General features: G+C 41.0%; 1 protein-coding gene across 4 annotated transcripts in view; it reads right to left on the bottom strand.

The window, feature by feature from the left end:
* The window catches only part of IL31RA (interleukin 31 receptor A), a 41427-nt gene that overhangs the window by 14758 nt on the left and 11885 nt on the right, over positions 1-14784 (bottom strand). For all 4 annotated transcript variants that reach the window (XM_065656210.1, XM_065656214.1, XM_065656211.1 and 1 more), the window contains 6 exons: positions 13652-13772; positions 9943-10124; positions 8496-8647; positions 1645-1810; positions 955-1037; positions 198-414 (listed from right to left, as the gene is read on the bottom strand). In XM_065656210.1, coding sequence (XP_065512282.1) covers positions 198-414; positions 955-1037; positions 1645-1810; positions 8496-8647; positions 9943-10124; positions 13652-13772 — 921 coding nt within the window. The remainder of the gene's footprint in view (positions 1-197; positions 415-954; positions 1038-1644; positions 1811-8495; positions 8648-9942; positions 10125-13651; positions 13773-14784) is intronic.

The following is a 14784-nucleotide window of genomic DNA, read 5'->3' as shown; positions in this document are numbered from 1 at the left end:
TAATAAAATAGTAATTCTAATAAGACATCAGAAAGTTCTGATATCTTGACAACTGTATCTCAAAAGAAAAACCCCAACAGCAATCATCTATGACAAAGACATTAATTGTGATAGCAAAAAATATTGTTCTAGTAAAAAGCAATGGACTTCACAGCTTTGTACATGATACAGTTCAATACAATACTGAGAAATCTTACTTTTTTCATCAGTGGATGGAATCCTCAAAATAGCTTCAGGAGAATTTCCAGCAGAGTTATAGGCAGTAATAGATATTATATATGCTTCTTCATTTAAAAGTAAAGTAATTTTCTTATCAGTAGAGTTGTTAGTAATTTTAAGTGCAACGTTGTTTTCTGGAAAATACTGTATTTTGTAGCCTAGAATTCTCCCAGGAGGTGGAAAGCTGTTTAATGGCTATTAAAAAAATATGAAGTAATAAGTAGTTCAGAGTTATTTGTATAATCAAAAGTATACACTGTATTAAAGAGTACAGATCAAATTACAAAACGGTTATACTATATTTAGAAACAAAAGATACTTTCTTCAGTCCTATCTTCAGGACAGTCAGCTGCAACAATTTCATTGAAGGAAAGGCTCAAAAGTGAAATACTGAGATTTGAAGCACGAATGGCCTCTGGTCATTCTAATAGAAGATTAAACTGAATTTAAACACAGCTTTGGTAAGCTGTATTATTTAAGAGCAGTTGTAAAGACTTTCAATCAGATTTTCCGGTGATCTGAACACAATTAAACCCTTCCTTTCTGCACAGATTACAAAACTCTATTCATCTACCATTCAGTAAACAAAAGCCTTTTCAATTCTTCTTTAGTTCAGTAGGGGTTTTTTTTCCAATGACAGGAAAACCCCCTGGCAGTTATATGTTGTAAATACTTCAACACAACGTCAGCTCTGGGATACCAGTATGATTAGCAGTTCACGAAAAGAGTACTTACCTTCCACATAAGATGTACAGATCTACTTCCATCTGAGTGTGAAGACTCAATTACCCTCCACAAATCCACTTTTTCTAAAGGAGCTATTTAAAGACACAAAAATATCTTGAAACTTTTTGTTATATTAATGAGATAGTTTAATATGGTGAAAACAATCAAAAGGTCTAAAAAATACGGTCTAAGGGCAACTTACTAAAAAGAAATTTTCCCTTGTGAAATGTTGTACCTTTTTTACCTAATTAGTACAGCTTCCCTCTTCCTATGTTTCCTTCCGTTTTCTTTTATTTAAGTTCCAGAGAGGATTTTCTTGTCTCGTTTTATAACTGGCAATTTAACTTCTCTATTTAGAATTCATTTTATTGGACATACTTGCTACGCTACATTTCTGCTACTATCCTACTTAACCATGTTCAGCCTCCATCTACAGTCTTAATTTTTCCTCTCTTCACTGTCTGTCTTCACCCATTTTTTTCTTTAGCCCTATGTTGTTTGTACCACCTTTCAAATCCTCCTTGCTCTTGTTTTTCAGTTCTCCCTCCTCTGTATTTAAATAAAATATACATGTTCTGTTTAAACAACAGAATTCTAAATGCAGTACATTGATAGTATTCTGAAAATACAGTTTTCCATTATTAAATCCTCATGTCCCAAAGTACCACCAAAATAAAACTTAGTAAATACTTAGCTTACCTTTCTCTTCTGTGCTTGCTGTTTTGACTCTACTCCATTCACTCCAGAATATTGACACATCACTGATACACCGAATGGCAACTGAATATTCTGTGGAGTCCCACAGACCTGTGAGATTACATGATCCTGTTTTCTCTGCAGAATTCAGTGAGATAGTGACAAATTCCTGAAAGTAAATACATGGAGAAAAATTATTTGCTATGAAATTACATGCAGATATATGACTTAGGTTTTTTTAAAAAAAACCACAAAGAATGCAGTTTTTGTGTTTCCCACCTCACTCCCCTGAAACACAAAATTACTTGTTTTGTGTTTCATTGTTCTGCATAGCATCTCCATTTTTCCTGTAGAAGTCCAGGGCCTGAAAAACGTGAGCCAAAACCAAGTCTGTAGTGACCCACCTGTGTCTTGCCCTGTGTGGAGCTCACAGGCAGCTGCAGAGCAGCTGTGCTGGCTCAGGAGGGGCTGCACGACCGCAGTTCCCACCGCTGGGAAGCAAATGGGTATTGCTGAAGCCAGTGTCTTGGACACAGCTCTACCTCACAGCAGGAGCATCCCTGGGGAAGCAGTGATCTCCTGCAGCTTATGAGCCAGCTCGCTACTTGTTTCTTTTCTTGTTTTGATTTTTTTTAGTTACACGGTCTTGTAGCTCTTAGCCATATCAGTGTGGTTGTAGATTACCCCAAAGATTATCAGCATATGATTAAAATGAAAAGACCAATGAAAATACAGAGAATTCTGGTACCAAGAGAAAACAGAGAAGATGGAGCCTTTAGGTGGCGAAGGAAGACAAGAATATGAGGAATAACCAATGCAATCTTCTTGGAAAAGTAATGACGTGATTAATTTTGTCAACTTAAAAGGAGCCCACTCACATCTCACTGATGGAAGTCAGAAAATAGATTGCTGTTCCAAAACCAAAGGTGGAACAAGACAGGAAAAGCAGGAACTGAAGTTTATGTATCAACTCACGTGGACTGACAACAGGAAGTATAAGAAAACAACAGGAATCATAGAAAGATTTAAGTGTTTGTGTACAGAAGGACTGATATTAAGATGCAGACAGACTTTTTAGCAGGGCCTGTTGCTATGGTCAAGGCCCAATGGTTTTAAATTAAGAGAGGTGAGATTCAGGCTGGACATGAGGAAGAAATTTTTTACAATGAGAGTGGTGAGACACTGGCACAGGTTGCCCAGAGAGGTGGTAGATGCCCCATCCCTGGAGACATTCAAGGCCAGGCTGGACGGGGCTCTGAGCAACCTGATCTAGTTGAAGATGTCCCTGCTCATTGCAAGGTGGTTGGACTAGATGAGCTTTGAAGGTTCCTTCCAACCCAAACTGTTCCCTGAGTCTGTATAATCACTATGCCAACATTAATGTCATCTTCTCCAAATTTCAAGAATTAATGAATAATTAACAACTCTCCTCTCTCTCAAATTTCAGATGACTGAAATAGAAAGACCGTCAAATAAACGTTAAAGCTAGCTAAATTCTAACAAGGTCAGCAAAGGTAAGTTTTGGAATAAGGAAGATTCCCTCTTGAGGGCCAGAATGAAGTAATAATGCCACATAAGTTTACAACAACAGGGCCAAAAACCTGTGAAGAAGTTCTTGTCTTCTCCCAGTTGAACCTTCCAATGAAAAGTGAATAAAACTAAAACAATGCAAAATGCAGATGCCCACTCCCTTTGAATACCAGAATGGGAAAGGCACTGCCAAATGAAACAACCTCTAACCTCTGAAAATTTTAGTCCATTCTGATCTCAAAAGACTCATTGTCAAAAACAGAAAACTGCTTCTTTGAGAATAAATTCAGTGGTTTACAGAACACTGATAAACAGCTCACAGCAAACTATTGAGATTGTTTTGGTAGGAAGGATTAAAAGGTTGAGAAATTATCTGTCATTTACTTTTTTTTTTGGCATATATATGCTAACAGACAGAAAACCAGCTCCTATATATATATAACTGATGGTCTGAGGCTGTGTTTTTTGGCTATTCCCAGTGCATTGGCTACAGACAAAACTATGAATCATGACTATAAGACTAAACTCACTGGATTTTTGTCTTTACTGATCATGGTTACTATTTTTCCTCTAGAATGTCTGTGGAAAAATGCAAGTAAGTTCTGAGGAAGAAAACAGACGTAGACTGTATTCAATAGTGAAAAAGTAGAAATGTGATCCAAGGGCGAAAAGTGACCCCCAAGTGGGATGGGGTTGTAGCCGGGCTTGCATCAGTGGGGCAGCACTCTAGAACTGATGAAGACCGGGAGGCCCCCCAGGCCTCTAGGGTGAAATCGGTGTACTCGGCTCACTCCCTGAAATGCCTGTACACCAATGCGCGCAGCATGGGGAATAAGCAGGAGGAGTTAGAAACCTGCGTTCGGTCAGGAGATTATGATCTGGTGGCAATTACACAGACATGGTGGGACAGCTCACATGGCTGGAATGTGATCATGGATGGCTGTGTCCTTCTCAGGAAAGACAGGCCAGCAAGGCATGGTGGTGGAGTTGCTCTTTACGTGAGAGAGCAACTACAATGTATAGAGTACTGTCCAGGGGTGGATGAGGAGCGAGTTGAGAGTCTGTGGGTGAGAATTAAGGGGCAGGCTGGCAGGGGTGATACTGTTGTGGGAGTCTATTACAGGCCACCAGATCAGGGTGAGGATGTTGATGAGGCCTTCTACGGGCAGCTGAGCGCGGCCTCTCAATTACAGGCCCTGGTTGTCACGGGGATTTTAACTTCCCTGATGTTTGCTGGAAGGACTACTCAGCCAGCCATCCACAGTCCAGGAGGTTCCTCCAGTGCATTGATGATAATAACTTCCTGATGCAAACGGTGGATGAGCCAACTAGGAGAGGAGCACTGCTGGATCTCATCCTCACTAACAAGGAGAGTCTGGTTGAAGCAGTAAAGGTTGAGGGCTGCCTTGGCTGCAGCGACCATGAGATGGTGGAGTTCAGGGTCTCATGTGGCAGGAACAGAATAGCAAGCAGAATTGCAACCCTGGACTTCAGCAGGGCCAACTTTGGCCTTTTCAAGCAATTGCTGGGGGAAATTCTAAGGTAAAAGGGCCCGAGATAGTTGGTTAGCATTCAAAGACTACTTCTTTCAAGCTCAAGATTAGTGCATCCCGACACATAGGAAGTCAAGGAAGGGAGGCAGGAGACCTGCGTGGTTAAACAGGGAACTGCTGGGTAAGCTCAAGTGGAAGAGGAGAGTTTACAGATCATAGAAGGAGGGGCTGGCCACTTGGGAAGAACATAAGGCTGTTGTCAGAGGATGTAGGGAGGCAACTAGGAAAGCTAAGGCCTCCTTAGAGTTAAACCTGGTGAGAGGGGTCAAGGACAACAGAAAGAGCTTCTTCAAATACATGGCAGATAAAACTAACACCAGAGACAATGCAGGCCCATTGATAAATGGGGTGAGTGCCCTGGTGACAGAAGATACAGAGAAGGCAGGGTTACTGAATGCCTTCTTTGTCTCTGTCTACTCTGCTGCAGGCTGTCCTGAGGAGCCCCATACCCCTGAGGCCCCAGAGGAAGGCAGGGCAATGGAGGAGTCTGCCTTGGTTGATGAGGACTGGGTTAGGGACCAGTTAAGCAATCTGGACATTCACAAATCCATGGGTCCAGATGGGAAGCACCCACGGGTGCTGAGGGAGCTGGCTGAAGTCATTGCTGGACCACTCTCCATCATCTTTGCTAAGTCGTGGGAAACGGGAGAGGTGCCTGAGGATGGGAGGAAAGCAAATGTCACTCCAGTCTTCAAAAAGGGCAAGGAGGAGGACCCGGGTAACTATAGACCAGTCAGCCTCACCTCCATCCCTGGAAAGGTGATGGAACAACTTATCCTTGGTGCTATCTCAAGGCATATCAAGGAGAAGAGGGTCATTAGGGGCAGTCAGCATGGCTTCACCAAGCGGGAGTCATGCTTGACCAACCTCATAGCCTTTTATAAGGACATAAGAGGTGGATAGATGATGGTAAAGCAGTGGATGTAGTCTTTCTTGATTTCAGTAAAGCATTTGACACCGTCTCCCACAGCATCCTCACGGCTAAACTGAGGAAGTATGGACTGGACGATCGGGTAGTGAGGTGGACTGCAAACTGGCTGAAGGAAAGAAACCTGAGAGTCGTGGTCAATGGGGCAGAGTCTAGTTGGAGGCCTGTATCTAGTGGAGTGCCTCAAGGGTTGGTACTGGGACCAGTACTGTTCAATATATTCATCAACGACTTGGATGAAGGAATAGAGTGCACTGTCAGCAAGTTTGCTGATGACACCAAACTGGGAGGAGTGGCTGACATGCCAGAAGGCTGTGCTGCCATCCAGTGAGACCTGGACAGGCTGGAGAGTTGGGTGGAGAGAAATTTAATCAAATATAACAAGGGCAAGTGTAGAGTCTTGCATCTGGGCAGGAACAACCCCAGGTTCCAGTATAGGTTGGGGAATGACCTATTAGAGAGCAGTGTAGGGGAAAGGGACCTGGGGGTCCTGGTGGACAGCAGGATGACCATGAGCCAGCACTGTGCCCTTGCGGCCAAGAAGGCCAATGGCATCCTGGGGTGTATTAGAAGGGGTGTAGTTAGTAGGTCGAGAGGGGTTCTCCTTCCCCTCTACTCTGCCCTAGTGAGACCTCATCTGGAATATTGTGTCCAGTTCTGGGCCCCTCAGTTCAAGAAGGACAGGGAACTGCTGGAGAGAGTCCAGCGCAGGGCAACAAAGATGATGAAGGGACTGGAGCATCTCCCTTACGAGGAAAGGCTGAGGGAGCTGGGTCTCTTTAGCTTGGAGGAGACTGAGAGGTGACCTCATTAATGTTTATAAATATGTAAAGGGTGAGTATCACGAGGATGGAGCCAGGCTCTTCTTGGTGACAACCAGTGATAAGGGGCAACAGAAACAAACTGGAACACAGGAGGCTCCAATTAAACATGAGAAGAAACTTCTTCACAGTGACAGAGCACTGCAACAGGCTGCCCAGGGAGGTTGTGGAGTCTCCTTCTCTGGAGACATTCAAAACCCACCTGGACACATTCCTGTGTGACCTCATCTAGGTGTTACTGCTCCGGCAGGGGGATTGGACTAGATGATATTTTGAGGTCCTGTCCAATCCCTAACATTCTGTGATTCTGTGATTTCTTATGCAGGTGCTGACAAGTAGACAAAATAAAGCTGTAACTCCATAAAAATCACAGAATCACAGAATGGCTGGGGTTGGAAGGGACCTCTGGAGATCATCTAGTCCAACCAACCTGTTAAAGCAGGTTCACCAGAGCAGATCACACAGGAATGTGTCCAGGCGGGTTTTGAATGTCTTCAGAGAAAGAGACTCCACAACCTCTCTGGGCAGCCTGTTCCAGTGCTCTGGCACCCTCCAGGTAAAGAAGTTTCTCCTCATATTCAGATGGAACCTCCTATGCTTCACTCTGTGCCTGTTGCCCTTCATCCTATAGTTGGGCACCACTGAAAGGAGTCTGGTCCCATTCTCTTGACACCCAGCCTTGAGACATTTATAAATATTGATAAGATCCCCTCTCAGCCTTCTCTTCTCCAGGCTGAACAGACCCAGCTCTCCCAGCGTTTGGAAGGATCTCATGTGCATGCAATCATCACAAGGACCGGTGTCTTTAGTCCAAAGGTGTAAACATTGTGAACAAGTCACAGAATCACAGAATGTTAGGGATTGGAAGGGACCTCAAAAGATCATCTAGTCCAAACCCCCTGCCAGAGCAGGAACACCCAGATGAGGTTACACAGGAAGGCGTCCAGGTGGGGTTTGAATGTCTTCAGAGAAAGAGACTCCACAACCTCCCTGGGCAGCCTGTTCAAGTGTTCTGTTATCCTCACTGTGAAGAAGTTTCTTCTCATGTTTAAGTGGAACCTCTTGTGTTCCAGTTTGAACCCATTGCCCCTTGTCTTTTAAATAAATATTGGGTTTGTTTCTAACATTCTGCATGGACCTGAGCTATCCTGACCAATCAGATCATCCCAAATATTGTATCTTGAATCCAACAACTAATGTGTCACACCTACGGTAAAGATGCTTGCCTTGAGAATGCAAGGAGGACGCTAATTAGAAACAGCTTTTGTATAAGGAATTTTTTTAAAGCTCTGAGGGTTGCTATTAGTTACCCTGCCAAATTCTTCTCTCCCAGAATTACATATTTAACGTATGAAATAGTAAGGTCAGGGAAGACATCTCAATTTAATGAGCTTAAAAAAAAATCCTCACACACAAGACAAGCAACCTGACCCATTCTTAGATTTGGAAGAGGAAACAGTAAGACTATGAACAGAATCACTTCCATCCTGAGGAGCATTGGAATAGGCCACTTGAAGGAAGCAAATAACAAAATACTGTTTTTTCTACAACAGTTCCTTTTAAGTGGCAGAAACTCAGAAAAATAACTTCCCTTATTTTCCATGTTGCAAAATTTCTACTTTAATTCACTTGAAAATTAATGTATCATTAGTCCATCTTAATTTGGTTCCACTACTTTATTTGGGAGTAAATGCTGTTTTCATGACCAGAATGCGACAGGAAAATCAAATATTCTGACTGATTGTGTAAGCCCTTAGCCTAAGGTCATACCTTAGCCTTTCTCAGAAATGTTCAGAAGTATGTTATGTACCAAAACAGACATTGACCTAAACGAAGAGAACAATTAACCCTAGTCAACAAAACAACGATCTTAAGACCATGTATACTTATGCTTCACTAAAATAACAAGGTTTTAACCATTATTTCCAGCTACTTGTTGCCTTTTTTCTATTTAGCCTTTTATAACATTAAGAAATTAGTCACAAAGAAGCTAACATTCAGAAGAAAACTTATGTAGCTTACCGAAGAGTTTGAATACAAGTTTTTGTATTGAACCTGGCAAGTTACATCTTGTGCAGGGATAATCTTCTCAGGCATTTTCCAGGTTAATGTAAGCAACTGCTTTATACCAGAGATTTTTTTTACTGAAAGTATTTCAGGAGGTTCAAACTTCTCTAGAATGGAGAAACAAATCATTAACAGGAGAAAATGCTTCTATAAAAGTTCAGAATTGTTCTGTCTATGTGTGTTCCAAAAATGTTAACTATTATGCCAATAAGGTACACCGTATCAGAGTATTCACTTGATGGTCAATTTTATAGACGCAGCTTTACATACGGGAAGTTATGTGTAGGAGACAGTAGCAGCAGGGAAAAGAAAGGAAGATGGCTTGCCAAAGTGAAGCCCAAACTGCAGCTGAGGGAAGAATTCAATTGAAAGGATTTGAGGGGGAGAGAAGTGTGAAGGAGACAATGGGGAGAGAACGGGCGAGCACTGGGGGTGTGGAAAGTCATGAGGAGCCACAGCAGGTCTGCACATGGGAGCAAAGGAGCCTCTGCCTGGAGAGCTGGTGCAGCAGCGTCACAGAAATACTCAGTTAAAAGGGTTGTTGATCAACTAGACCAAAATGAACAGAAGAAAATGCAGCACAGCACAGAGAGAGAAGAGAAAGAAGTACTGGTTTTGGGGAACAGCAGAACAGCTGGGTTTTTAACATTCTGAACCCGAAAGCAGAGTAGCAGAGTAAAAGATGGGCAGACCTGGATGTGATGATACCACTATTCATTTACAGTCAGGTATTGCACTATCATCTGGTACCACTCAAAAATATAAAAGTATAGTCTGAGCAGCACTTTGCTTGACAAAGAGTTTTAGTACATGGCCTTTACTTGTTAATAATGAAAAACTTAGTAGTTTAAAATGGGTACATCAGACATTGCCTTAAAAAATATCATTGTAGTTAGACATTTCATAGTATGAATACAACACACGATCATTTTTCACCACCCCTCAGTAAGAACAAGAAACTGCTGAAAATTGCTGTCGTACCACCAAACATTTCAAAAAATTTTACATGGAAAGGCCATCAACTAAAACATAACAAGAGGCTTGCTTCAACTAAATTGGAAGCATCCAAATTTTGATGAAAAAAAAAATTGGGAAGGATGAACCTTTTTATTAAACCCTAAATGTAATTTCAGAGACTTCATAATTTTTGCTAACAATTAAAATTAGATGGAACTTCAAAACTAAAACCAATTTAAAACCAAACAAGGCCCAAATAATAATTTCAAAACTACTATATTGAAAATCTGTTTCTTCATTATTTTCTTCTATGTAAACCAACTTCAATTACACAGTTCGTTCCAGCATTCTTTAACCTGTATGTTATAGAGGAAAGGAAGAATTGAGGAGGGTGCCGTCAGCTCAACTTACATTGCTTTGTCTTTATTTAACTCTTTTTATTTACCTATTTTTTCCAAAGGTATAGGAATACAATCTGATGAGGCTTCGCCCAAAACATTTTCAGCTTTCACCTGAAAACAAAAAGAACTACTATATGGAGTATCTGGATAATAAAATGAACATGATTCCATTTTGCTTTGGCAGGAGCCCACAGTAGTTAGAAGAGTCACCCTTCCTTTTGTCATCCTGAAAAAAAAAAAAAAAAAAAAGTTAGAAGATTTTCTTAGGATAACTCAAACTGGTCATTGGGTTACTATTTAATTATTATTTATATGGTTTTGATGTTGCAGGACATTTTAACCAGTGAACATCTCCTTAGATGACATGTTTGTGCAAATGAATACTCTCTCTTATTTGCACTGCTCCTGCAAATGCATATAAATAGCCTGCGTAGACTCAACTGGTTTTAATCACAATTAGTAAGATAACTTCCCAGGAGCAGTAATGAAGAGTAAAAATGCCTCAATTGGGAATCCACTTACTATTATTATTATAGATTAAAATCTCAAAGTAAAGTGAAATCATGTAACTCCACACAAGAACTCCTTTAAAAATACAGATAGAGCTAGTAACACATGCCACATGGAACTACATGATAAGAAGGTTTTATTATCTTTTAAACAGAGAAAAAAACAAAGCCAAATTGTACCACTGCCAAACTATTACCAGGTAAGACAAATTTGGCAGATTTTCCTGAAAGAGCACACTGATAATATGCTGTCTTAAAAGCATATGCTTTCATAATAAATAGAGTGGGATGCAAAACTAACAAAATTTGTTTCATTTTACTGACCCACACAGAAATACTTCAACAAATAAAAACTTGTATATGGAGCTGGTGTTAAATATTTCATATTATGCAGTAAGCAAGCAGATAATTCGTCTAACTCAAAAAACAGTTTGTGGCTGGTATTTCATGAATGTTTTTAAGCCAGTGCACAGGTATCAAACGCACGGCACACAGGCTGAACCCAGCCCTCCACCTTGTTTTATCTGGCCCAGCATGGTGTTTCTACCAGCGGCAGCACCGAGCTCCTTGTCCCCAGGCTCCTGCCAGTGTTGGTCACGCGTGCAGTGTGTGACACGCGTTGCGCTGCAGGAGCAGAACGGCGGGAGCTGCGGCTCTAGCTAAAGGAGGGCGGTGAGCCTGTGTGAGAAGAGTAATAGGTGAGACTGATGGGGGACACTGGTAACTGTCTTGGAGCATTGAAAGACAAGACAGACAAGAATAACCTGTGTGGGGGTAGCCGTGATGGGACGCTTAAAGGGGCACTCTCAACTGGGCAAACAATTTAATTTTTCAATAAATTAGCCAGACACATGAACTTTAGCAATTACATGTTATTTTTTAAAAGTACCTTTAAAAGGTATTTTGTAACCAGCAGCCAGGGTCCCACTCGTGAATTCTACATTGTTTTCCATGGATACAGCCAGCTCTGTGGTCCAGCAGTGGTGGCCACACTTGTGCAATGACATGCTAATGTCATTTAATAACAGGATGGCTCTGGAGCACGAGCAGTGGTCAGGCATAGTCCCACAGTCCCAGCCACTTGCTAAAGTTCATGTATCTTGCTAATTTATCAAATGAAATGTGACTGCCCCGTTGGGAATACCCCTTTAAGTGGAGATGGCTTGAGCAGATGGGGTAAGAAGGAGAGTGCCTGCTAAGGTTTGTAACGGTGAAATAAAGTGAATGTCTCTACTTGGGGAGGGGAATGGTGGAATAAGGAGAACGCTCATCATAGGGGGTGATGAAAGAAGAATTATCAGTAGACATGTCCACCCTCAAAGGAATATTCTCCTTGTTCCACCATGGAAGAATGAGGAGAACGTTCATGCTGGGGAATGGCATTAAGGATAATGTTGCTGTCCAGGGAACTGGTGATGGGGGAATAAGGAGAATGTTACTGGGATAGATGGAGGAGGAGAACTGATGGAGAAAGAGTGACTGCTGTTTATGGGGAGGGGGGCTTGAAGGAAAGGTGAGCTGTGCGAGAGAACCTGACTATTATTTAACCTGGTCCCAAAGGACATCTTGGTCTTTTACTTAGGTGGCACACCATACCATCTTTGGTGGAACAATTTGAATTCCAAAATGTCCAGTAAGAGAAAGATTGATGCAGAAGGAAGGGAATTTAATGATAAATAGGAAAGCAAATACATGTTTGTGTTTCAAGGATAAGAACCAGTATGTCTTTTGTGTTATGAGACAGTGTCGGTGATAAAGGAGTACAATGCACATAACCGAGCGGCAAACACAAGGCCCACAGGCCAAATCCTAAAATTACATTCGGCCCTTTGAAGGCAACTGTGAGGCTGATGTGGCCTCCAGTGAAAATGAGTTTGACACCCCTGAGCTAGTGTGAGCCGGCACTGCCGCGAAAGGAAGTGGTCCAGCTTCTCCAGTATGCATTGCTGTTTGTTCCCATCCTGAGCTCTCTGCTCTCTTGCACCAGCACTTTCATAGTCACATGGTAAACTCAGCTGGGGAGTTATTTGGATTAAAATTAATGGTTAGATTTTACTGGAAATAGTTCTGCAATCCAGCTCACTGTGTGGTTAAAGAAGAATTCATGCTGGTACAGAGAAGAACAATATTGAAACTTACTTTCAGTAGCTGTTCTAGTTTACGGTTTCACAAACTCAGCTAAGTCATAAAATGTAGAAAGACTAGAAGGAGTAAGAAAGTTCCACCTAATGAAGCTAGAAGTGCAAAATGTCAAGCCTAAAATGGAGATAAAAATAAAGATGTTTTCCTGCCCTACTATTTAAGTAAAAAAGATACCATATGGTAGCATAACTTACAATACAAAAATGTCTCATTTGGAATCTCAGTTCCTTACAGTTCTCAAGATTAATTTTAGACTTTTTAGAAAACTCTTAATGAAGTCATATTATTTAGAGTCTTGATTATACAAAATAAGAGCACTACAAGCAGCACTATTATGAAGAGCATACTTACTAGTATATTTAGGACAAAAACATGTGCTATTTTATCTGAAATCTGCCTTGGAACAACACTGAGTTCACCATTTTCACAGTAACTTATGAAAAAGTAAGCTCCTAAACAATATGTCAAATTTAGCAGAAATTGAAGGAATCGAGTATTCATGCTTCTACAGTAGGATCAGAAACACTAAGAGATGTGAGACTACATAATTGGTATTTGTAAATACACATCCCCAGATGTGAGCAATCCACAAAAGACAACTGACTCCAGTTCTTTCCACTGAAATTTTCTGACTATAAAGGTCTCCAGGTTAAACACTGCTGGTTTCAAGCAGAACAAGAGGAGCTTTAAAGGTTTTGACTGGGAACTGGATAAAGTAGAGGAGGAAGTAATCATTTTTACCCATCCAAAATGAGGATAGTACCACAGAAAGTTTCTGGGTAACACTACCACAAAGTACCTCCATTCTCCGTTTGTACCTAGGCTCACTCAGGAAACGAGTATCAGTTCTGATGTAAACATTTGTCTACTGAATATTGGGTTGAGAATGCTCATTTTCTTTATAGTGTACTAAAAAGGTATCAGACTGTAACTTTTTTCAACTGTTACCAACCCCAAAATTAATTGACTTTAGTGAGGAAATGTCATGACTCTGAGCTCCATGAAGTTTCCAGTTTTTCTTTAAACATAGGTCAGGACATAAGGCAAATGGAGCTGTTGGTCTGACTCTAGCACCCCCGTTCCCAATGCACCCTGTACTCACATTTTTCGGTAAAGAGTATAATTTGTTGTAAGATTTGTTTCTCTTCCTGAAGACCAGGTGCAGGTAAGTTCAACATCAAAATAATAAATGCAGGAAATATTTCTTGGTATGTCTGGTGGAACTACAATGACAAAGGTTAAAAAAAAGTTCAGTAAAAATAAGTAACTTTAACATGCCACTGATATTACTGGTCAAAAAGAAGTTTAGAGCAAACTTCACTAAGCGGCTTGCATAGCCCTTCATTTTACAATTTCTTCTGCCCTCAAAACTCCTCACAAAAGCAAAATCAAAACTACTTTTTCTTCCCCTGGGGAAACGGGGAGATTTTCTCTGACTACTTCTCAGAAGTACTTAACTAAGTGGGCCTGAAGGTATTTTTGCACTAACTCATTAACTCTCCTATATCAAACTATTGCATACTTTCTCCTGAACCTTTAAGTGTACCCACTGTAGCAAGCCTGGAGCTTAAGGCCAGTCCAGAGAATTAAAGGAAAACAAAGAAACAGCACAAAATTCCAGGAAAATGCATTCTCTGAAAGCTAAAATTCCTCTTGGTTCCCTCCCAAAATGTCTAACCACGTACCCTATGAAAACTCCTAATATGAGGAGCCTGCAAAACCTCAGGTGCAGAAGACAACTTCCTGGGAAACATATCTATATGACCTTGCAGAGATCACTAATTCTGGATTCTCTTTATCTTAAAAGCAAGACAGCATGAAGGAAACTTTCCTCTGCAATCTCTATAGTCCGAAGTCATCCAAAAAACACCCTCAAAGACTTCTTTGTTGAAGCCAGACTTCTTCACTCGATAGAAGAAACTGGAGTTGAAAGGAAGAGAACCGCTCCAAATGAAATAAACTGGTTGAAAAAGCCCTCTCTCCAAAATAGTACTTTTCTGTCCCAACTAATACAACACTCAAAAGATCTTTCTTTTATTGACAAGCTTGTGGCACACTAAACTTTGCAGGCAGGCAATACTTTCTATTGGTTTTTATTACACAGATGTAATTTTCTGCATTTATTGTTTCTTTACCAGAATGGGACCCCCAAGGTATAGGTTAGCATAATCTGCTCTTAATCTGTTCAATAAATTTGAGAATTTTATGCATATTTATCCTGTAACATTCTCCATA

Source organism: Caloenas nicobarica, chromosome Z (genome assembly GCF_036013445.1).
Source record: "Caloenas nicobarica isolate bCalNic1 chromosome Z, bCalNic1.hap1, whole genome shotgun sequence".
NCBI classification, from domain to species: Eukaryota; Metazoa; Chordata; class Aves; order Columbiformes; family Columbidae; genus Caloenas; species Caloenas nicobarica.
This window is presented reverse-complemented; position numbering and strand designations above follow the sequence as displayed.